The following is a 24,867-nucleotide window of genomic DNA, read 5'->3' on the forward strand; positions in this document are numbered from 1 at the left end:
GCAGAGTTTTTAGTGGGTATAGACTTTTGTATTGTGTAAGTCCCAGCACGAGCATGGGCACAGAAGTGTTATAGAGGTAAAAGAGATTTATAAAGAAATATGTTTAGGCGAAAGGAGTCCCCTAAGGACAAAGCTCAAGAAGCGCAGAAAAAACTACCATTCATACAGGAAATGACTTCTTTTAAGACAATTTTGCAAAAGTTTGGGCAGAGCTCATGGACTGAACAAGCATTAGCTGATGTCCGTACTATAGCTGTTTTGGAAGATAGATTGGCAAAATATCTGTTGGTCTACAGGCCATCGACCCCGATAAAAAGAGACTCGGCTGCAATCTGGCTATTGTGAGAAGCATGCAATGAGGCATTCCTTCGCTTGGCTAGCTGCCAGGAGGAGAACGCTGCACTGCATGAGAAAATTGATGTATCTGAAGGAGAAACTGATAAATGGAAAATACTGGCCGCTGGAGTTCAAAGCCAGTTAGACATTCCCAAAGATACCCTAAGAGAAGTTAAAATAAAAGAGAGGGGATTATCTTAACAAATAGAGGGAAAAGATAAAATACAAAGAGAGAATCAGGTTTTGTAGGGAATGAAAAAGAAATTAACATTAGAACAAGGTAGAGCCCCTGCCCATCACAACCACTGTGAATCTATTATTAAGCATCTTAAAACAAAATTGGGGTTTGCCACCCACCAAGTAGCGGCTGTGACAGTAGGAGAATGGGGCCAAGCCCAAGATAGTGAGGTCCCGGAATGGGAGGGAGAATGGGCCGTAGTGAAGCTTGGAATGGAGATATACGGGATGAGCCCCAGGGATTGAAACCTATTGAACAAAACCCTGTCACAGCCATACGACAAACTATAGTCACAACACCCGCAGGGGGAGGGGGAAGTACAACTGTTACCACTGTCCCTGTATCAGCCTGACTTAAAAGCATGGCTGTTAGTTTGGGACCCCTAAAAAAGGACAATTTCTCTGGATGGTGTTCTAATGTGTTTTTGCTTGCTATAAGGGAGGAGCTGAAAGCCATTGAAGTCCGCCGCTTGATGGGCGTCTGTGTGGCTTCAGAGATTCGGCGGGTCCTAGATAGGATTAGAGTCGATGAGAATAGTAGCATATTGACTCTAATGGGACTTTTTGGAGAGCAAATAGACAGGGGCAATTTTACAGCACCAGCTGTAGCCACAACCCAGGAGCCCAATGAAAACCCCGAGAATTATTTAACCCGATGGGGTCTGATGCAGATAATGGCCGGCTTAACACCGTTGGGAAAGGCCATAGCGCTGGATATAGTGGCATTCAGTGTACAGTCCTTAAGAGACTGTGCTGCTTCCTTAACCCCCTACTATTCCAGGAGACTTGGAATTTGGCAAGAGGGTCGCCACCTCACACCACCTGGGACAAAACGGCTCCTAGACCCACATCCAATGCATCAGTCTGTAGCAGGAACTCGGTGAAATCGGGGCTGTGCAAGACGGGTTCTTCAGGGCTTGAAAAGCCTCCTCACAAGCTTTGGTCCACTGGATCATGTTTGGGCTGCTGTTCTAGAGCAGATAAGTGAGAGGGGCCACAACGGTTGAGAAAACCAGAATAAATCAGCAGTAGAAACCAAGCTAGTCCTAAAAACTGGTGTACCTGTTTCCTCAAGGAAGGGGCATGGCACGTCTGGAGGGCCTGAACCTTATTGACCAAGGGTCGCACCGTACCTTTTCCTAAAGTGTACCCGAGGCAGGTTGTTTCATCCTTGCCCAAGTGACATTCAGCAGGATTTGCTGTCAGGCCAGCCTCCTGGAGGGATTGTAACATGGCCATCACATGCTTTAGGTGGTCCTGCCAGTTTCGACTGTAGATACCTGCAACATCGTCTAGGTATGTGGCAGCATATTGGCTATGGGATTGGAGGATCTGGTCTGCTAGCCGCTGGAATGTTTCCAGAGCCCCATGCAACCCAAAGTGCATTGTCCGGAACTGAAAGGGGATGGAAAAAGCTGTCTTTTCCCTGGATTCTGTGAGGGGGATCTGCCATCACCCCTTTGTCAGATCCAGAGTAGTGATGTACTCTGCTTCCCCTTGCTGGTCAAGAAGTTCATCAACATAAGGCATCAGGTACGCATCAAATTCTGAGACTGCATTGAGCTTCTGGAAATTGATACATGACCAGGTGGTCCCACCAGGCTTGAGGAGCAACATTACAGGGCCTTTCCAGTTGCTGCATGATTCTTTGATTACTCCCAGTTCTAGCACTGATTGGAGTTCTCACTTCATGGTTTCCCTCAACTTCGGGGAAAATTGTCGAGGGTTTTCTCTGACTTTAAGCCCTGGTTCCGTCTGACTGTTATGGGATATTAAATGGGTCCATCCAAAGTAGGTAGAAAACATGGAAGAGAAGGTGGTGATCACCTGTCGAGCCTGGGTTCTCTGGTTTGGGGTGAGGGTGTTTCCAGTCTTGACCATCCCTGGCTCCAAGTCTTCGACAACCTGCAGGCCTAATTGGGGTTCAGGTGCGTAGGGGGCAATTAGTAGACTTCCTTGGGCTTTCCATGGTTTTAAAAGACTCACGTGTGCCTGTCACTTGTCTGGTTGTCAGATTTCATAACTCACCTGCTTCACTCAGCACACCACCTCATGGGGCCCTTCCCAGTGGGCTGGGAGTTTTGATTTGGAGCTGGGTAATAACAAGAGAACATGATTGCTGGGTTGGAACTCCTGGAGGCCAACCCTTTAATGATAGGTAAGGTTAAGGTTTTATCATGGACAAACATGGGGACTGCTCCAGCCTGGGCCCACCGAGCCCTGGGGGGCTGACCTAGCCCCAGCTGCTGCTCCGGCCTAGTTCCTTCGGCTCCTCCATCCCTATACTCATCCCCAGCTACTGCTCTAGTCCTAGCTCTAGCCGCTGCTCCAGCCCCAGTGACAGACTGCTGGCCACTGCTTCAGCCCCAGCCTCTGCCCCGGCCTCTGCCCCAGCCCTGGTGGCTGACCACCGGCCACTACTCCAACCCCACTACTACTTCTGCAGCGGGGCCAGGCAGGGGGCTGAAGCCAAAGAAGTCATGGAGTTCCATTAAAGTTACAGAAGCCCGTGATCTCTGTGACAAAATCATACCCTTAATTATAGGCTGAGTCCTGGGTGCTCTGGGTGTGTCGAAGGTTCTCCCTGGCAAATGAGCCCAGGGTGTCAAGCTTCTCCCATAGGGCCAAGACATATTGTATGATGTTACTGGCCCAAGATGGTTGTTCTTCCCACATGTTTTGAATGCTGGGATCCACACTAACGCAGGTCATTGTGTCTTTGCTTTTTTCACTGTAGTATCTGAACACCTCTTACCAAAAGGTGTGTTCACTCACCACACCCCCTGTGGGGCAGGGAGCGTGCACTGTCCGCACAGAGCATTCAGGGACCTTGCCCAAGGTGATCCAGGCAGTCTGTGGCAGAGACTCAAAATGCTGGGAAATAGCCACTGGGGGGCAGCAGAGGCTAAGGAAAGCGAAAGCGAAAGTTACATTTGTAACCAGAGGGGAACCGCCCCAGGAACTGCAGTGGGGTTGCTCCTGCGGGAGAACCAGCCCCAGGGACTCCAGTGGGGTTACTCCTGATTTACACCAGGTGAGTGCGGGAGAACCAGCCCCAAGGACTCCAGTGGGTTACTCCTCATTTAAACTGGGGGGAGCGAGAGAGGAGGGCAGGACTGCCACGGCCCAGTTGCGTTCCACCCCTGAGGGCATTTGCTGAGGCTGGAGCCCGCTTTCAGGACAGGCTCAGCAGGTGCATATGATGGGAAATCCTCCACCCGGTTCACAGGGATGGAAGACAACTGGCTGAACTGGGAGTCCTGGGCCCTCGGAGTGGCTGCAGACAAGAATCGCCCCAGAGCTAGGCCTGGCCAAGAGTGGCAGTGGGGGACTGGGCGCACCCTCTCACGCACTAGGGGATCAGCTCCACTGCACTGCCAGGGGCTGCAGGTGCCGAGAGGGACTCCGGGATCACTCCTGATACTGTCTGTGCATCCCATACACCCTGTCTGTCTGTGCATACTATACTCCCCTCTGCCTATGCATCCCATACAACCATCTTTCTGTCTGTGAATCCCAAACACCCCTCTATCTGTGCATTTGAAACACCCCTCTCTCTCTGCATCCCAAACACCCCCCTGTCCATCTTTACATCCCATACACCCTGTCCCTGTTTGTTAATTGAATACACCCCTCTGTCCATCTGTTCATCCCATACACCCCTCTGTCTGTCTGTGCATCCCAGACACCCTCTGTCAGTCTGTGCATCCCATGCACCGCGTCCCTGTCTGTGCATCGAATACACCCCTCTCTCTGTGCATTCCATACAACCCTCTGTCTGTGCATACCAAACATTCTCTGTCTGTATGTATATCCTATCCAACCCTCTATCCATCTGTGCATTCCATACACCCCTCTGTCTGCATGTATATCCCATACAACCCTCTGTATGACTGTGCATCCCAGATACCCCTCTGTCCATCTGCACATCCCATACACCCTGTCCCTGTATCGAATACATCCCCCGTCTGTGCATCCCATACACCCTCTGCCTCTCTGTGCATCCCATACACCCCTCTGTCTGTCTGTACATCCCATATTCCCCTCCATCTGTGCATCCCATACTCCCCTCTGCCTATGCATCCCATACAACCCTCTTTCTGTCTGTGCATCCCAAACACCCCTCTGTCTGTGCATCTGAAACTCCCCTCTGTCTGTGCATCCCAAACACCCCCCGTCCATCTTTACACCCCATACACCCTGTCCCTGTCTGTTAATTGAATACACCCCTCTGTCTGTGCATCCCATACACCCTCTATCTGTCTGTGCGTCCCAGATACCCTCTGTCGGTCTGTACATCCCGTGCACCTAGTTCCTGTCTGTGCATCGAATACACCCCTCTCTCTGTGCATTCCATACAACCCTCTGTCTGTGCATACCAAACATCCTCTGTCTGTATGTATATCCTATCCAACCCTGTATCCATCTGTGCATCCCATACGCCCTCTCTCTGTGCATCCCATATGACCTCTCTCTGTGCATCCCATAAACCCCTCTGTCTGTGCATCCCATACACCCCTCTGTCTGCATGTATATCCCATTCACTCTTTCCCTTTCTCTGCACTGAATACACCCCCGTCTGTGCATCCCATACACCCTCTATCTGTCTGTGCATCCCATACACTCTATGTCTGTCTGTGCATCCCATACAACTCTCTGTCTGTCTGTGCATCCCAGACATCCTCTCTCTGTCTTTATATCCCATACACCTTCTGCCTCTCTGTGTATCCCTTACACCCATTTGTCCGTCTGTACATCCTATACACCTTCTTCCTGTCTCTGCATCCCATACACCCCTCTGCCTGTCTGTGCATCCCATACACCGTCTTTCTGTCTGTACATCCCAAACACCCTCTGTCTGTCTGTTCATCCCACACACACCCCTGTCTGTGCATCCCAAACATTCCTCTGTCTGTGCATCCCATACACCAGTTTGTCCGTCTTTACATCCAATACACCCTGTCCCTGTCTGTGCATTGAATACACCCCTCTGTCTGTGCATACCAAACACCCTCTGCCGGTCTGTGCATCCCATACACCCCTCTGTCTGTGCACCATCTACACCCCTATGTCTGTCCGTGCATCCCATACTCCCCGCTGTCTGTGTATCACATATACCCTTCTGTCTGTCTGCACATCCCTTACATCCCTCTGTTTGTCTGTGCATCCCATACACGCTCTTCCTGCCTGTGCATCCCATACAACCTGTGTGTGTCTTTACAGCCCATGCACCCCTCTGTCTTTCTGTTCATCCCATATACCCCCGTGTTTGTCTGTGCATCTGAAACACCCTTTCTGTGCTTCCCAAACACCCCTCTGCCTGTCCGTGCATCCCAAACACCCCTCTGCCTGTCCGTGCATCCCAAACACCCCTCTGCCTGTCCGTGCATCCCAAACACCCATCTGCCTGTCCGTGCATCCCAAACACCCCTCTGCCTGTCCGTGCATCCCAAACACCCCCTGCCTGTCTGCGCATCCCAAACACCCCTCTGTCTGTCTGCGCATTCCAAACACCCCTCTGTCTGTCTGCGCATCCCAAACACCCCTCTGTCTGTCTGCGCATCCCATACACCCTCTGTCTGTCTGTGCATCCCATACACCCTCTGCCTGTCTGCGCATCCCAAACACCCCTCTGCCTGTCTGCGCATCCCAAACACCCTCTGTCTATCTTGCATCCCGTACAACCTCTGTCCATCTGCGTATCCCATACACCTCTCTGTCTGTCTGTGCATCCCACTCACCAATCTGTCTGTCTGTTCATCCCATACAACCTCTCTCTGTCTGTCTATGCATCCCATACACCCCTCTACCTCTCTGTGCATCCCATGCACCCTCTGCCTGTCTGTGCAACCCTATATTCACCTCTGTGTCTGTCTGTTCATCCCACAGATACTCAGCCTGCACTGATACCACGCTCTGCCCACACAAGGGTTGAGAATCATGGCCCCAAACACAGCCCCACACAGCAGATTTGTTCCATCCATGGCTCCTGGGTCCCGTGTGCCTTCAAAACTCTGCAGCCACTCCAGCACAAAAGGCCGTCCAGCATCAGGCCTGGCTTGGCCCTTCCTGAAATCTGGGCACGCTGACAGGCCATGTGGTGGGGCTGGTTCGGGAGCCAGAATTTCCTTTCCATGGGGAATTCTGACAGGCTGAATAATGTTTCTGATCTAAACTGGTGTGACACCCCCCATTTCTCCCCTGCCCCCAAAATCCCAATGAAATGAAAATTCTGCAAAATCTCGATGTGGGACTGTTGAAATATTTTGTTTCGTTCATCATTTCTTTTCTATACAAATGCCTGCATTTGGGATGTAAACTGGTTCATTTCAACCTTATTGTTTCAATTTGTTTCATTTAGAGTGTCCTATTGTATATTAAATTGACTATTATAAATATTGTTAGATTTATTATGATATGTATACATATCATATGGTCTAGATTATATTATATTGACTAATATATAGTGCATATTACATTGATTATTATAATAAATGCTAAGTAGGCTCAGAAGGATTTGATTTGTAACTGTAAATGTCAGTAAACGTCGATTCACTAAACACACACACACTGATGAAAAAATATTTCCCTCGATGATACTGGAAATTTGCAGATAGGCAAAATAAGAATACTGCTGCTTGAGAACTTATTAGAGTTATTTAAACATGCTTACTTTGTATGTTTTGCCAAGTGATGTGAACAGTTTGTGTTTTACCAGTTATAAAGTGTTCACTTGCTATATCTCAGTGCCTACTGTCGTTAAATAATTATCTGACCCCGTCCCCAATAATTTCCCATCGCTGTGAAAATTAAAATAAATAAAAATGGGGAAAAATGTTTAAACCCATGATTTGGCACAACTGTGAAAAGTTAAATCGATAAAAACTGAAAAAAAATGCTTAAAAGGAACTTTGATTTCATCCATCGAAATTATAAAAGCAAAAATTGAATTGTCCCAAGCCTATATAAGTATTATTTTATAATATATTACATTTATTAATCTGTATATGATATACATTATTAAATACTGTGCATTATATGGAATATTAAATGATATATATTTGATTTCAGACTTTAATGTGATAAAAGTCATAGTGAAATTAACTGAAACAAAACATTTCCAAGGCAGTATTTGACATGTTGACGTAGAATCATAGAATCATAGAATATCAGGGTTGGAAGGGACCTCAGGAGGTCATCTAGTCCAACCCCCTGCTCAAAGCAGGACCAATCCCCAATTAAATCATCCCAGCCAGGGCTTTGTCAAGCCTGACCTTAAAAACTTCTAAGGAAGGAGATTCTACCACCTCCCTAGGTAACGCATTCCAGTATTTCACCACCCTCCTAGTGAAAAAGTTTTTCCTAATATCCAACCTAAACCTCCCCCACTGCAACTTGAGACCATTACTCCTTGTCCTGTCCTCTTCTACCACTGAGAATAGTCTAGAACCATCCTCTCTGGAACCACCTCTCAGGTAGTTGAAAGCAGCCATCAAATCCCCCCTCATTCTTCTCTTCTGCAGACTAAACAATCCCAATTCCCTCAGCCTCTCCTCATAAGTCATGTGTTCCAGACCCCTAATCATTTTTGTTGCCCTTCGCTGGACTCTCTCCAATTTATCCACATCCTTCTTTAGTGAGGGGCCCAAAACTGGACACAGTACTCCAGATGAGGCCTCACCAATGTCGAATAGAGGGGGACGATCACGTCCCTCGATCTGCTCGCTATGCCCCTACTTATACATCCCAAAATGCCATTGGCCTTCTTGGCAACAAGGGCACACTGCTGACTCATATCCAGCTTCTCATCCACTGTCACCCCTAGGTCCTTTTCCGCAGAACTGCTGCCTAGCCATTCGGTCCCTAGTCTGTAGCTGTGCATTGGGTTCTTCCATCCTAAATGCAGGACCCTGCACTTATCCTTATTGAACCTCATCAGATTTCTTTTGGCCCAATCCTCCAATTTGTCTAGGTCCCTCTGTATCCTATCCCTGCCCTCCAGCGTATCTACCACTCCTCCCAGTTTAGTATCATCCGCAAATTTGCTGAGAGTGCAATCCACACCATCCTCCAGATCATTTATGAAGATATTGAACAAAACCGGCCCCAGGACCGACCCCTGGGGCACTCCACTTGATACCGGCTGCCAACTAGACATGGAGCCATTGATCACTACCCGTTGAGCCCGACAATCTAGCCAACTTTCTACCCACCTTATAGTGCATTCATCCGGCCCATACTTCTTTAACATGCTGACAAGAATACTGTGGGAGACCGTGTCAAAAGCTTTGCTAAAGTCAAGAAACAATACATCCACTGTTTTCTCTTCATCCACAGAACCAGTAATCTCATCATAGAAGGTGATTAGATTAGTCAGGCATGACCTTCCCTTGGTGAATCCATGCTGACTGTTCCTGATCACTTTCCTCTCATGTAAGTGCTTCAGGATTGATTCTTTGAGGACCTGCTCCATGATTTTTCCGGGGACTGAGGTGAGGCTGACTGGCCTGTAGTTCCCAGGATCCTCCTTCTTCCCTTTTTTAAAGATTGGCACTACATTAGCCTTTTTCCAGTCATCCGGGACTTCCCCCGTTCGCCACAAGTTTTCAAAGATAATGGTCAATGGCTCTGCAATCACAGCCGCCAATTCCTTTAGCACTCTCGGATGCAACTCGTCCGGCCCCATGGACTTGTGCACGTCCAGCTTTTCTAAATAGTCCCTAACCACCTCTTTCTCCACAGAGGGCTGGCCATCTATTCCCCATGTTGTGATGCCCAGCGCAGCAGTCTGGGAGCTGACCTTGTTCGTGAAGACAGAGGCAAAAAAAGCATTGAGTACATTAGCTTTTTCCACATCCTCTGTCACTAGGTTGCCTCCCTCATTCATTAAGGGCCCCGCACTTAACCTTGGCTTTCTTCTTGTTGCCAACATACCTGAAGAAACCCTTCTTGTTACTCTTGACATCTCTTGCTAGCTGCAGCTCCAGGTGCGATTTGGCCCTCCTGATTTCATTCCTACATGCCCGAGCAATATCTTTATACTCTTCCCTGGTCATATGTCCAACCTTCCACTTCTTGTAAGCTTCTTTTTTATGTTTAAGATCCGCTAGGATTTCACCGTTAAGCCAACGTTCCTGCAAAATATTTCAGTTATGATTAAACTGCTTTTTTCTATGGAAAAGGCGCCCCTCCCCACAAACTTCCCACCCACTTTTCCGCTCAGGCCCCTGATTCCTTTCTGCTTCTTTGAAACATGCAGCCTGTAGTCCAGACATGCTGCCTGCCCAGCAAGGCTGTCCGGCATCCCCCAGCATGTAAGTGGACTGTGGCGTTTGACCCCCCAGGCCTTCATTGCTCGTAGCAGGAGCCTCATTTGCTGGAGCTGAAGGAGTAGCTCCTCCAGGTGGTGGCAATAGCAGGCTATTATCCTATTCCATGAAGCGGAGCCCAAAGGGACACATGCCCAGTGCTTGTGTGGGATCCCCGTGCAGCAGCTTTCCCTCATGGGATGAACCGCTCTCCTGGTTCCCACTGGCACAAGAAGGGGGTCTTTGGGTGAGCAGCTATTCCCCTTCTCATCCTTTGTCTCCTTGGTTTCCCTTTAGTTCATTGGCTTCTGTCCAGCCCTGAGGCCAGGAAGAGCCGCCCTGCCAGATGCTGGGAGCCCGTCGCCCACATTGCAATGCTGCCCTGCTCTCAGCCATCCTCCTCCTGCACGTTCAGGCTGCAGTGACCGGTAAGGAGGCTTTGTCCTTAACAGTGCTGGGTGGTCACAGGGCCCCAGCTGGCTCTCACGTATGGCGGGGACAGTCTGGGGTGACTGCCCTGGTAATGCACCAGGCTCGGGGGTAAGAGCGCAGGATCTAGTGCTCACTCATATGCACAGTAACATGTGACAAATGGAGTCTCTGTCCATCCCTCCTCCCATCCCCCCCACATCCATCCCCATACACACCCCTCTATCCATCCCCCACATCCATCCCCATATACACCCCTCTATCCACCCACATCCATCCATCTCTCCATCCATCCACCCACATCCATCTCCATACATACCTCTCCATCCATCCCCCCACATCCATCCCCATAGACACACCCCACATCCATTCCCATATATACCCCTCTATCTACCCACATCCATCCATCTATCCATCCATCCACCCATCCATCTCCCCACATCCATCCCCATACACCCCTCCATCCATCTCCCAACATCCATCCCCATACACACAAGCCTCCATCCATCCCCATACACACCCCTCTATCCATCCACCCGCATCCATCCCCCCATCAATCCCCCCACATCCATCCCCATACACACCCCTCCATCCATCCACTCCTTCATTTCCCATACACACACCCCTTCACCTTGGCCTCCACATACACACCATTCCTCCCTCCCTGCCTCCTTCCCCCCACTCTACCCCTCCCCCTCTTGCTCACAGCTCTCCCTGAGCCCCTCTCTCCAGGATCCGCTGGGGTGGCAGGTCTGGGGTCTGAGTTGTGTGAGAGGCAAAACCACTTCCCGCCAGTCCCCTCTGACCCCAGGCTTGTCTCTCTGCCCCTTTCCCCAGTGAGTTTCCAGGTTCTGGTTCCCGCCGGTCCCCTCTCTGCTCCACTGGGGGGCACCGTGCTGCTGCCCTGCCACCTCTCCCCCGCACTCAGTGCCCAGGCCATGCAGGTGAAATGGAGCCGGCCCCAGCTAGGCCAGGATGTCCACGTGTACCTGCCGGATGGGAGCGAGGTGCAGGGTGAGAGGTACCGGGGCAGGGCAGAGCTCCTGCGGGACGGGATCCAGAGTGGTAGCCTGGCCCTGCGGATCTGGAACCTCACCCTGCGGGACGAAGGACACTACCTCTGTGACTTCCAGTCTGACACCTACTTCAGCGTTGCGGCGTTGGAGCTCCGCCTGATGAGTGAGTGATCCTGGGGTGGGGAGAGCCGGATTCAGCCTGCGCAGCTCTGTGATAGGGAGGGGTGGCTGGCAGTGGGGACCTTCCCACGCAGCCTGCTGCAGTCACAGGCCAGAAAACTTCCCCCAGTGACTCCTCCGTCCAGCCCAGAGCAGAGCCTGTGGGGCAGAGACGTCCAGGCTGCATGTAAGGACCCCGAGGTATGTGGGCTCCACCACAGCCCAGCAGAGCCTCCTTCCATAGAGGACGCGCTGCAATGGCAGATATGTGCCCCCTATTTCCAGTGTGGATGTCTCAGCTCCAGTGCCCAGTCATCGGCTCGCCCTCTCCCTGTGTCTGAGGAGCCTTCTACCCTCAGAAACTCTTCCTTGGGTAGAGCCCAGCAAGAGAAGTGTTGTAAGCCACGGGAGGTAACAGTCCCGTTCTCTGTGGCGCTGGTGAGGTATCAGCTGGAGGCCTGTGTCCAGTTCAGGGCGCCACAAAACCGTGGACAAGCTGGGGAGAGACCAGAGGAGAGCAACAAAACAATCAAAGATTTAGAAATCCAGCCCTAGGAGGAAAGGTTGAAAGAACGGGGCATGTCTGATCTTCAGAAGAGAAGACCGAGGGGGACCTGATAACAGCCTTCAGATACGTGAAGGGCTGTTACAAAGAGGACAGGGATCAAGTGTTAGCCATGGCCACTGAAGGTAGGACAAGAAGTAATGGGCTTAATCTGTAGCAAGGGAGATTAAGGTGAGATATTAGGGAAAACTTTGTAACTCTAAGGGGAGTTAAGCTCTGAACCAGGCTCCAAGGGAGGCTGCGGAAATCCCGTCACTGGAGAGTTGTAAGAACAGTTGGACAAACACCTGTCAGGGATGGTCAAGGTTTGCTTGGTTCTGTCTCAGCGCAGGGGGCTGGACATGATGACCTCTCAAGATACTATCCAGCCCTACATTTCTGTGACTCTAAGTCTTCTCTTGGGTAAACTAACTTACACAGGGGTGAGCGAGAGGGGAACCAGGCCCTGGTGTGACCAGAAGGAATGAGGAGAGAATGAAATCAAGGGAGAATTCCTGTTGATTTGTTTCCCCCAGACTCTGGCTCGGATCCCCTCCTCCACGTCAGTGTGTACAAGGACAAGGGGGTCTCGGTCACATGTCTCTCTGCAGGGTGGTACCCGGAGCCCAATGTGCTCTGGAGAAACAGCCATAAAAAAATCCTGAGTCCCGATTCCGAACAGAAACTGCGAAGTGACAATGGCTTATTCAACGTCTCCAGCACCATGGTGATGACCAAGAGCTCGGATCCAGCACTGACCTGCGCCCTCAGCCCTGGCTTGCCCGGCCCAGAGAAAGTATCGGCCATTTTCATTTCCGGTGAGCTGCTGATGGAACAAGGAAACACAGAGCTGGAGCCAGATCTCCACTGGTGGAGAATGGCATTTATAGATAGTGAGAACTTTATGGCAGGGGCAATCTCTTACTGCGTATCAGTGCAGCGCCCGGCACAACAGGGCCTTGATCTCGGTCACTGTGTGTCTGTGCAGCATCTGGCATGACGGGGCCCTGATCTTGGTCACTGTGTGTCTGGGCAGTGCTTGGCGTGACAGGGCCCTGATCTTGGTCACTGTGTGTCTGTGCAGCGCCCAGCACAACAGGACCCTGAGCTCAGTTAGGCTGCTGGAGCCCTGGGACCCTCATCTATCATGCTGACCACTGTTGTCTCATTGTTCCATTGTATTCCACATCTGTCTTATCTATCTGTTTTGTCCTGTCTTATTCTTAGATTGTCAGCTGTTGGGGTAGAGACCGTCTTTTGGTTCCCGAGTTTGTCCAGCCCCTAGCACAGGAGGTTCCTGGTCCATGGCTAGGGACCCGAGGTCATATGAATAAGAAATAATAATAGTGGAATATCCTGATTAGAGCTGGCTTGAAAATGTTCAAGGCAGATGCATTTTTGTTGGAAGCAAACTTTTACTGGGAATGTGTCTATTTCAACCAGATATTTGACTGGAATTAGTCAAATCGAATCATTTCAACATTCTCATTTTGTTCCAAAAATGTCAAAATGTTTCATTTCAGCGTCATCCTTTGGATTCAGTTTGTTTGGACTTTGATATTATATTGGCATATTCATACTCTACTAGATTAGAGTATATTTATATATTTTATATTAAACCCATAGGATATATTTGTATTTAATCGTTTGTATTGTAACCTTTTGACATTACCAAAACCAAAATGGTTTGACGTCATTGAAATGAAACATTCTGAGGGCTCAGAACTGGATTTTTTAAAATTTTCTTTCCGACATTTCACCGTCCATTCCAACCAGGAACACCATCAAATTTTGATATATCGAAATTTCCAGTGGAATGGAAAGTCCATTTTCCAATCAGTTTGCCGATATTTCTAATGTTAACAAACAATCTCAGGGAATAAATATTAACAAAAAAAACTGATTCCGGCCTTTTCTGTCTATCACAAAGGAGCTAAAAGGGTCCCACCATCTGTTACTAGGTTTCTTAATTATTTTGTGTCACATCTGCATGGGGCAGAAGGGGTCATGAGAGTTAACCTGTGTTCTTCTCTTCCCCTGCAGACACTTTCTTCCCCAGAGTTTCCTCTTGGCGGGTCCCCCTCTATCTCATCCTGACGATATGCGTTTGCTTCCTCCCCTTGGCTTCCCTCTACCTATGGAGGATTCACAAAGAGAAAGGTAAAGCCTCCTGTTTAACCCCTTTGCCACCAGAAAGAAAGAAACGAGACATCCTTCAATAGATCTGCAGGTCCTTGGTGCTGTAGACCACATAGATCCTTGGATGCTCACATGATTTGACCCTCCCTCTTTCTACCTGGGCATATTTTTCCCATTGCCGGTAATTCATGTTAAGAGAGGAAAAGAAATTAATCTTCACTTGGGTGTCAAATGTTATAACGTTTCCCAGCCCTTCCGTTATCAGTATTTTCCTTGTGTGTACCCAAAGGCACTGACTTTTGTTTTTGTTGGTGGATGCTCCACCCCCTCTCTGCCCTGAGGACCCGCCCCCACTCTGTCCCACCTCCAAGACCCCCCGCCCCCCCGTTCTTCTTCATACCTTCCCCCGAGCACCTCCTGCCCACTCGTCTCCGCCATCCCCTAAGTCCCCCTGCCTGTTCCTCTCCACCCCCTCCCCCAAGTGTCCCCCTGGCCACCCAGCCACTGCTTGCTCCTCTCCGCCCCCGAGCACTTCCCACACACGCTCGCTCATCTCTTCCCCTTCCCCGAATGTCCACCCATCTGCTACTCGCTCCTCTCTGCCCCATCCCCCAAGCGCTTCCCACCCACTCCTCTCCGCCCCCTCCCCCTAGTGACCCCCTGCCCGCCCACCCACCGCTCGCTCCTCTCCGCCCCTGAGCGCCTCCCGCTTGCGCTGGCTACTCTCCGCCCCGCCCCCTAATGTCAGCCCACCTGCCGCTCGCTCCTCTCAGCCCCTCCCCCGAGCACCTCCCACCCACTCCTCTCCACCCCCTCCCTCGAGTATCCGCCAGCCCGCTGCTCACTCCTCTCCACCCGCAAGTGCCTCCTGCCCATGCTTGCTCCTCTCCGCTGCCTCCCCCAAGTGCCTCCTGCCCACTCTTCTCCGCCCCCTCCCCCGACTGTCCCCCTGCCCACCCGCCACTCTCTCTTCTCCACCCCCAAGAGCCTCCAGCCTATGCCCGCTCCTCTCCACCTCCTCCCCCGTGTCCCCCCATCCACCCACCACCGCTCACTCCTCTCAGCCTCCAAGTGCCTCCCACCCACTCCTCTGCCCCCTCCCCGGAGTGCTTCCCCCCTGCCGCCCACACGGTGCTCCTCCTTTCCATCCCTGAGTATCTCCCACCCGCGCTCACTCCTCTCCGCCCCCCTCCCCCGAGAGCCTCCAGCCCACTCCTCTCTGCCCCCTCCCCGAGTATCCCTCTGTCCACTCACCCACCGCTCGCTCCTCTCCACCCCTGAGCACCTCCCACCCACTCCTCTCCACCCCCTCCACCGAGTGTGCCCCTGCCCTCCTGCCACTTGCTCCTCTCCACCCCCTCCACCGAGTGTCCCCCTGCCCTCCTGCCACTTGCTCCTCTCCACCCCCTCCACCGAGTGTCCCCCTGCCCTCCTGCCACTTGCTCCTCTCCACCCCCTCCACCGAGTGTCCCCCTGCCCTCCTGCCACTTGCTCCTCTCCACCCCCTCCACCGAGTGTGCCCCTGCCCTCCTGCCACTTGCTCCTCTCCACCCCCAAGTGCCTCCTGCCCGCACTCGCTCCTCTCTGCCCCTCCCAAGTGTCCGCCCACCCGCCGCTCGCTCCTCTCCACCCCTGAGCACCTCCCACCCACTCCTCTCCACCCCCTCCACCGAGTGTCCCCCTGCCCTCCTGCCACTTGCTCCTCTCCACCCCCTCCACCGAGTGTCCCCCTGCCCTCCTGCCACTTGCTCCTCTCCACCCCCTCCACCGAGTGTCCCCCTGCCCTCCTGCCACTTGCTCCTCTCCACCCCCTCCACCGAGTGTCCCCCTGCCCTCCTGCCACTTGCTCCTCTCCACCCCCTCCACCGAGTGTCCCCCTGCCCTCCTGCCACTTGCTCCTCTCCACCCCCTCCACCGAGTGTGCCCCTGCCCTCCTGCCACTTGCTCCTCTCCACCCCCAAGTGCCTCCTGCCCGCACTCGCTCCTCTCCACCCCTCCCCCAAGTGTCCGCCCACCCGCCGCTCGCTCCTCTCCACCCCTGAGCACCTCCCACCCACTCCTCTCCACCCCCTCCACCGAGTGTGCCCCTGCCCTCCTGCCACTTGCTCCTCTCCACCCCCTCCACCGAGTGTGCCCCTGCCCTCCTGCCACTTGCTCCTCTCCACCCCCAAGTGCCTCCTGCCCGCACTCGCTCCTCTCTGCCCCTCCCAAGTGTCCGCCCACCCGCCGCTCGCTCCTCTCCACCCCTGAGCACCTCCCACCCACTCCTCTCCACCCCCTCCACCGAGTGTCCCCCTGCCCTCCTGCCACTTGCTCCTCTCCACCCCCTCCACCGAGTGTCCCCCTGCCCTCCTGCCACTTGCTCCTCTCCACCCCCTCCACCGAGTGTCCCCCTGCCCTCCTGCCACTTGCTCCTCTCCACCCCCTCCACCGAGTGTCCCCCTGCCCTCCTGCCACTTGCTCCTCTCCACCCCCTCCACCGAGTGTCCCCCTGCCCTCCTGCCACTTGCTCCTCTCCACCCCCTCCACCGAGTGTGCCCCTGCCCTCCTGCCACTCTCTCTTCTCCACCCCCTCCACCGAGTGTCCCCCTGCCCTCCTGCCACTTGCTCCTCTCCACCCCCTCCACCGAGTGTGCCCCTGCCCTCCTGCCACTTGCTCCTCTCCACCCCCAAGTGCCTCCTGCCCGCACTCGCTCCTCTCCACCCCTCCCCCAAGTGTCCGCCCACCCGCCGCTCGCTCCTCTCCACCCCTGAGCACCTCCCACCCACTCCTCTCCACCCCCTCCACCGAGTGTCCCCCTGCCCTCCTGCCACTTGCTCCTCTCCACCCCCTAGTGCCTGCTGCCCACGCTCACTCCTCTCCACCCCTCCCCCAAGTGTCCCCCTGCCTTCCCGCCACTTGCTCCTCTCCACCCCCAAGTGCCTCCTGCCCGCACTCGCTCCTCTCTGCCCCTCCCAAGTGTCCGCCCACCCGCCGCTCGCTCCTCTCCGCCCCCTACCCCGAGCACCTTTTGTTTCCCCCGCATCCACCCACCACCGCTCACTCCTCTCTGCCCCTAAGCACTTCCTGCTCACTCCTTTCCATCCCCTCCCCGAGTATTTCCTGCCTGCCACTCACTCCTCTCCACCCCGAGTGCCTCCCACCTGCATTCACTCCTCTCCACCCCCCTCCCCAGAGCGTCCCCGCCATCCACCCACCCACTGCTCGCTCCTCTCCACCCCCGAGTGCCTCCCACCTGCATTCACTCCTCTCCACCCCCCTCCCCAGAGCGTCCCCGCCATCCACCCACCCACTGCTCGCTCCTCTCCACCCCCTCCCCAGAGCGTCCCCGCCATCCACCCACCCACTGCTCGCTCCTCTCCACCCCCGAGTGCCTCCCACCTGCGTTCACTCCTCTCCACCCCCCTCCCCTGAGCGTCCCCGCCATCCACCCACCCACTGCTCGCTCCTCTCCACCCCCGAGTGCCTCGCACCTGCGTTCACTCCTCTCCACCCCCCTCCACAGAGCGTCCCCGCCATCCACCCACCCACTGCTCGCTCCTCTCCACCCCCGAGTGCCTCGCACCTGCGTTCACTCCTCTCCACCCCCCTCCCCAGAGCGTCCCCGCCATCCACCCACCCACTGCTCGCTCCTCTCCACCCCCTCCCCAGAGCGTCCCCGCCATCCACCCACCCACTGCTCGCTCCTCTCCACCCCCTCCCCAGAGCGTCCCCGCCATCCACCCACCCACTGCTCGCTCCTCTCCACCCCCGAGTGCCTCCCACCTGCGTTCACTCCTCTCCACCCCCCTCCCCTGAGCGTCCCCGCCATCCACCCACCCACTGCTCGCTCCTCTCCACCCCCGAGTGCCTCGCACCTGCGTTCACTCCTCTCCACCCCCCTCCACAGAGCGTCCCCGCCATCCACCCACCCACTGCTCGCTCCTCTCCACCCCCTCCCCAGAGCGTCCCCGCCATCCACCCACCCACTGCTCGCTCCTCTCCACCCCCGAGTGCCTCGCACCTGCGTTCACTCCTCTCCACCCCCCTCCCCAGAGCGTCCCCGCCATCCACCCACCCACTGCTCGCTCCTCTCCACCCTTCCCCAAGTGTCCCCCTGCCCGCCCACCCACTGCTCGCTCCTCTCCGCCCTGAGTATCTCCTGCCCACGCTCACTCCTCTCCGCCCCTCCCCAAGTGTCCCCCTGCCCGCCCACCCACTGCTCGCTCCTCTCCACCCCCGAGTGCCTCCCACCTGCGTTCACTCCTCTCCGCCCCTCCCCCGAGCGTCCCCCTGCCCGCCCACCCACTGCTCGCTCCTCTCCACCCTGAGTACCTCCTACCCATGCTCACTCCTCTCCACCCCTCCCCAAGTGTCCCCCTGCCTGCCCACCCACTGCTCGCTCCTCTCCGCCCTGAGTACCTCCTGCCCACGCTCACTCCTCTCCACCCCTCCCCAAGTGTCCCCCTGCCCGCCCACCCACTGCTCGCTCCTCTCCGCCCTGAGTACCTCCTGCCCACGCTCACTCCTCTCCGCCCCTCCCCAAGTGTCCCCCTGCCCGCCCACCCACTGCTCGCTCCTCTCCACCCCCGAGTGCCTCCCGCCCACGCTCACTCCTCTCCACCCCTCCCCAAGTGTCCCCCTGCCCGCCCACCCACTGCTCGCTCCTCTCCGCCCTGAGTATCTCCTGCCCACGCTCACTCCTCTCCACCCCTCCCCAAGTGTCCCCCTGCCCGCCCACCCACTGCTCGCTCCTCTCCGCCCTGAGTATCTCCTGCCCACGCTCACTCCTCTCCACCCTTCCCCAAGTGTCCCCCTGCCTGCCCACCCACTGCTCGCTCCTCTCCGCCCTGAGTATCTCCTACCCACGCTCACTCCTCTCCACCCTTCCCCAAGTGTCCCCCTGCCCACCCACCCACTGCTCGCTCCTCTCCACCCCCGAGTGCCTCCCACCTGCGTTCACTCCTCTCCGCCCCTCCCCCGAGCGTCCCCCTGCCTGCCCACCCACTGCTCGCTCCTCTCCGCCCTGAGTACCTCCTGCCCACGCTCGCTCCTCTCCACACCCGAGTGCCTCCCACCTGCGTTCACTCCTCTCCGCCCCTCCCCCGAGCGTCCCCCTGCCCGCCCACCCACTGCTCGCTCCTCTCCACCCCCGAGTGCCTCCCACCTGCGTTCACTCCTCTCCGCCCCTCCCCAAGTGTCCCCGCCATCCACCCACCCACTGCTCGCTCCTCTCCGCCCTGAGTACCTCCTACCCACGCTCACTCCTCTCCACCCCTCCCCAAGTGTCCCCCTGCCCGCCCACCCACTGCTCGCTCCTCTCCGCCCTGAGTACCTCCTACCCACGCTCACTCCTCTCCACCCCTCCCCAAGTGTCCCCCTGCCCGCCCACCCACTGCTCGCTCCTCTCCGCCCTGAGTACCTCCTGCCCACGCTCACTCCTCTCCACCCCTCCCCAAGTGTCCCCCTGCCCGCCCACCCACTGCTCGCTCCTCTCCGCCCTGAGTATCTCCTACCCACGCTCACTCCTCTCCACCCCTCCCCAAGTGTCCCCCTGCCCGCCCACCCACTGCTCGCTCCTCTCCGCCCTGAGTACCTCCTGCCCACGCTCGCTCCTCTCCACACCCGAGTGCCTCCCACCTGCGTTCACTCCTCTCCGCCCCTCCCCAAGTGTCCCCCTGCCCGCCCACCCGCTGTTCGCTCCTCTTCACCCCCAAGTGCCTCCCACCCACACTCGCTCCTTTCCGCCCCTCCCCCGAGTGTCAGCCCGCCTGCCTACCGCCACTCACTCCTCTCCGCCCCCAAATGCCTCCCGCCCACGCCTGTCTGCTCTCCTGCCATGAGGGCAAGTGACGGGGGGAGAGTGCGGAGGGGAGCGAGTGGGGAGGCAGGAAGAGGTGCAGCACAGGCGGGGCCATGGGGGAAGAGACCAAGTGGGGGGCAGGGCCTTGGGGTGGAGTGCGGGTGGGGCCTCAGGGCAGGGCCACGGTCTGTGGGTATATTTTTTTTCCGTGGGCGCTTGAGCCCCGGAGCACCCCCAGTCATCACCTATGTGCGTACCACAGTAGCCTCTAGATACCCCTCCTGAGATCTGTGCCCCCTTGTGTCGGGCGCTGCACAGACACCCCGGAAGAGATGGTCCCTGCTCTCTTGAGAGTTAACAGCACCCTCAGGTGGCCAGTGCCCTGTCGGTGAATGTGTTTCTCCGTTTGTTTTACAGGTGCCATGTACACACTGCTAAGTAAGTTTCTTCTTCACCGTCAGCCATTCCTGGGGGTTGGGCCACGTTAGCTCAGACTGGGTAATGACTCCTTTGAATCAGCCTCCACCCGGCGAGGTTTCTGGTGGCGCCGGCGCAAGCGGCTCGGGGAAGGCAAAAGCCCTAGAAAATCTGGGGCTGGGGTATTACGCCCAGAGAGGCAGTGAGTGGGTCCCCTAGGGCAGGGGCGGGCAAACTTTTTGGCCTGAGGGCCGCATCAGGTTTCTAAAATTGTATGGAGGGTCAGTTAGGGGAGGCTGTGCCTCCCCAAACAGCCAGGCATGGCCCGGCCCCCACCCCCTATCTGACCACCCCCTCTGCTTCTCGCCCCCTGACGGCCCCCCAGGACTTCTGCCCCATCCAACCCTCCCATTCTCTGACGGCCCCCGGGGACCCCTGCCCCATCCACACACCCCCGGTCTCTGTCCCCTGTCCATCCCTGGACCTCCTGCCCCATTCAACCCCCCCTCTCCTTCCTGACTGCCCCCTGGGAGCCCTGCCCCATCCAACCACCCCTTTTCCCTGACCGATCCCGGACCCGCCGCCCCATGCAACCCCCCCCCCCTCCTTCCTGACTGCCACCCCTGGGACCCCTACCCTATCCACCCCCCATGCTCCCTGTCCCCTGACCACCCCCGGAACCCCTGCCCCTGACTGCCCCCCGCCGCCCCATCCAACCCCTCCTCTCCTTCCTGACTGCCCCCCCTGGAACCCCTGTTCCCCGCCTTCTGACCGCCCTGACCCCTATCCACACCCCCAGCCCCTGACCAACCCCCGAATTCCCCTGCCCTCTATCCAACCCCCCTCCCCCCCAGCTCCCTGCCCCCTTACTGTGCTGCACAGGAGCACCGGTGGCTGGCGGCACGGCTGCACCAGGACAGGCAGCGACGCTGCGCAGCACAGGTACAGACTAACGCAGCTACCCCCTGATACTTCCTGATGTGATCCGCGCGGATTGTTCCTCTCAGAACTGCCTTGAATTTCAGGTATACAAAAATAAGTTCAAAAAGGCTCGAATCCGGAACTGAAGGTTTTGTTTGGGTCGAGGAGGTTCTTCTGATGGGACAAGGGAGGTGGGCAGACCTTGGCTGCCCCGGGTATCTCTGAGCATTGGTTCTCCCAGCGGGGTGGGTTTAATGCTGGGCCCAGAGCGAGAAATGAACAGGTTTGGAACCCAGGCCCCTGATAACGTGCTGTCTCTTTGTGTCCACAGAGGGAAGCCACGGTAGACCAAGTAAGTGTGGATTTGATCTCTAGACTATATGTAACTTAGCTAGGCAGCTCTGCCCTGGCCTAATGTTCTCTTCTCATTTCAGGTTGGAAAGAAGCATTTCTCAAAGCCGGTAAATCCAAAATGGAGAGTTAAGTCTAGCAGGATATGGGTGGGCAACTGGGAGTCAGGACTCCTGGGTTCTAAGATTGGCTGTGGGAGGGGAGAGGAGTCTAGTAGTTAAGAAAAAGTGGGGGCTGGGAATCAGGACTCCTGGGCTCCATCCCCAACTCTGGGAGGGGAGTGGGGTCTAGTAGGTTATGGGTGGGCAACTGGGAGTCAGAACTCCTGGGTTCTATCCCCAACTCTGGGAGGGAAGTGGGGTTTAGTGGGTTATGGGTGGGCAACTGGGAGTCAGGACTCCTGGGCTCCATCCACAACTCTGGGAGGGGAATGGGGTCTAGTGGGTTATGGGTGGGCAACTGGGAGTCAGAACTCCTGGGTTCTATCCCCAACTCTGGGAGGGAAGTGGGGTCTAGTGGGTTATGGGTGGGCAACTGGGAGTCAGGACTCCTGGGCTCTATCCCCAACTCTGGGAGGGGAGTGGGGTCTAGTGGGTTATGGGTGGGCAGCTGGGAGTCAGGACTCCTGGGTTCTAACATTGGCCATGGGAGGGGGGAGGTGTCTAATAGATATGGGAAAGTGGGTGCTGGGAGTCAGGACTCCTGGGTTCTGTCCCAGCTCTGGGAGGGGCGTGGAGAGTCGTGGTTTAAGCAGGATGCACCGTGCTCCTGGGCGATGTTTCTCCCTGACTCCCAGCTTTTGCTGGAGTTTTGCTTTAAAACGTCTCATTCTCCAGCTGTACCAATTTAAGTCTTTGAAATGAGCAAACTGCCTTCCCTGAAACTGTCCCCACCCCCTGTCCCGCATCTGTCTGTCTCTAGCGGACGTGACCCTGGACCCAAGAACAGCTCACCCCAGTCTGGAGCTGTCTGCAGACAGGAAAAGCCTAAAGAACATAGGTACAAGACAATCACTGCCTAATGGCCTGGGGAGATTCGACGTTTACTCGTGTGTGCTGGGCTCCGATGGCTATGAGTTGGGGACACATTACTGGGATGTGGAGGTGGCCAGCACAGGGGGCTGGGCTCTAGGTGTCACCAGGGAGTCTGTCAGCAGGAAGGGATGGTTCAATTTCAGCCCCAAGCAAGGCACGTGGGCCATCCAGCTCTCCAGGGGCCAATACCGGGTAGTCACTGCAGAATGGAGCCCACTGGACCTGCTGCAGAGCCCTGGCAAGATCAGAGTGTATCTGGACTATGAAGGAGGGGTTGTGTGCTTCTATGATTCTGACACCATGGCCCTCCTCCATGCCTTCACTGCCCTCTTTACGGGGAAGATCTACCCATTCTTCTGGGTCTGGTCTGTAGGGACCTCCCTTAGACTATGTTCCTGAGCCTCTCCCAGCCAGATCTCTGCACATGCAAACCTGCCAATGCATCACACCAGCCACCACAATTGGGGTGGGGGGGGGAAGACGCATGTTGTGTCAGTATGGGCTGTTGGCCATGTTTTATTAGTGAGGATCCCTTGCTGAAAGGCAGTTTTCACACTATATGAATGGAAATAAACCTGTTCTTCAAAAAAGAAAAGCAAATTTCATCACACGCAAATTTCATCACACACACAAGGTAACATCCCCCTCTGACAAAGTGGAAATCGTCTGTGATATTTTTATGACACCTTTTTGTACTTCAGTTTCCCCTCCATGTTGCATTGTTACCCAGTGGGGGAAAAAGGCTATTTGCTCTCAGGGCAGGCTAAGAGACATAGGTGTGGGTGTCGCCCGGCTGTCTGGGCCTCAGTCCACATACCAGTGGAGTATCTGGGAAGACCATGGCAAATCCAATCACCAGGACATTGGCACCTACCATCCAAGGACCCAGAGGGAGATGGATTCTGTCTCTGCAGGGAGCTGAGCAACATCCACCAGCTGGAGAACAGAGGACTGAAGAGTGGGGAGGTGTGGGTATAAGTTGGCTGCTCACCTGATGTCTGACTAAAGAGGTCAGAGGGGAGACAAATGGAACTTGACCATGGGGGTTCACTACAGCTTGGCTGGGCTCTTGGCTGACCAGAAAGGTCTATGCTTTAATGTTCAGTTCTCTGTGCTAACCTAAGGACTTCTTAGGCTGTGTCCAGCTGACCAATAAACCCGACTTCTTTGGACAATGCTATGTGAGTGTCACTGCAAATCCTGGCTGAGGTGCACGAGTCCCTGAAGCATGGACAAGTCTCTACCACAGGGCTGGATCCAGTCCACCAGCTGTTTTAATCCGGGCCTCGATCTCCCACTGTGGTGCGGGGTCTGGGGCTTGTCGCACTCCAGCCAGGGAGCAGGGTCGGGGACTGCTCCACACAGCTTCCGGAAGCAGCAGCAGCATGGCCCCCCTCCAGCTCCTATGTGTAGAGGCAGCCAGGAGGCTCCACTCTTAATACTGCCCCCGCCCCAAGTGCTGCCCCCTGCAGCTCCTGTTGGCTGGGAACCACAACCAATGGGAGCTTCAGGGGCAGTGCCTGCGGACAGGGCAGTGTGCAGAGCTGCCTAGCCATGCTTCTGGGTAGGAGCCAGAGAAGGAACATGCTGCTGCTTCCGGGAGCCGCTTGAGGTAAGCGCTGCCCAGTGCCTGCACCCCTGAGCCTCTCCCCGTGCCACAACCCCCTGCCCCAGCCCTGATCCCCCTCCCACCCTCCATACCCCTCGATCCCAGCCCAGAGAACCCTCCAAACCCCTCATCTCCAACCCCACCCCAGAGCCCGCACCCCTTGTACCCAACTCTCTGTCCCAGCCCTGAGCCCCCTCCCACACTCCAAACCCCTTGGCCCTACCCCAGCCACATGAATTTTGTTATCTGCACCAATATGGAGGTGATGTGTCACACATCACCTTCATATTGGTGCACATAACAAAATTCATTCCACACATGGCTGGGAAAAATTAGCGGGAATGCTGGCCAGGTGCCCAGGTTACAGGGGATTCAGTACCCAGACTGCAGCGGGTCTGCACTCAGTTTCTCTCTTCTTTTTGCTGGTCTGTCACTTTTCCAAAGCTGGAGAAGTTTGGTACAGAATGGACAAAGATAAAGAACACCCCTGCCGCCCAGCTATTACGTGATTATTATTTATGGCTGTGTTTGTAGCATGGCAGTGCCTGGGAGCCCCTGACACAGACCAGACCCTGTGATGCTAG

At 55.4% G+C, this 24,867-nt stretch overlaps 1 protein-coding gene across 2 annotated transcripts; it reads left to right on the forward strand.

The window, feature by feature from the left end:
• Positions 1 to 3,515: 3,515 nt before the first annotated feature.
• LOC144275206 (butyrophilin subfamily 1 member A1-like) lies at positions 3,516 to 23,854 on the forward strand. Of its 2 annotated transcripts, XM_077834376.1 has the most exons (10): positions 3,557 to 3,607; positions 8,911 to 9,006; positions 10,179 to 10,309; positions 11,148 to 11,489; positions 12,566 to 12,847; positions 14,073 to 14,189; positions 20,369 to 20,389; positions 21,621 to 21,641; positions 21,724 to 21,750; positions 22,562 to 23,854. In XM_077834376.1, the coding sequence occupies exons 3-10, from the start codon at positions 10,228 to 10,230 to the stop codon at positions 23,071 to 23,073; spliced, it is 1,404 nt and encodes a 467-aa protein (XP_077690502.1). In that variant the 5' UTR covers positions 3,557 to 3,607; positions 8,911 to 9,006; positions 10,179 to 10,227; the 3' UTR covers positions 23,074 to 23,854. The 2 variants fall into 2 exon arrangements, with proteins under 2 accessions (XP_077690501.1, XP_077690502.1); XM_077834375.1 differs by lacking the exon at positions 8,911 to 9,006 and having other exon boundaries at positions 3,516 to 3,607.
• Positions 23,855 to 24,867: the final 1,013 nt, after the last annotated feature.

This window comes from Eretmochelys imbricata, chromosome 14 (assembly GCF_965152235.1).
Source record: "Eretmochelys imbricata isolate rEreImb1 chromosome 14, rEreImb1.hap1, whole genome shotgun sequence".
In the NCBI taxonomy this organism is placed as follows: Eukaryota; Metazoa; Chordata; order Testudines; family Cheloniidae; genus Eretmochelys; species Eretmochelys imbricata.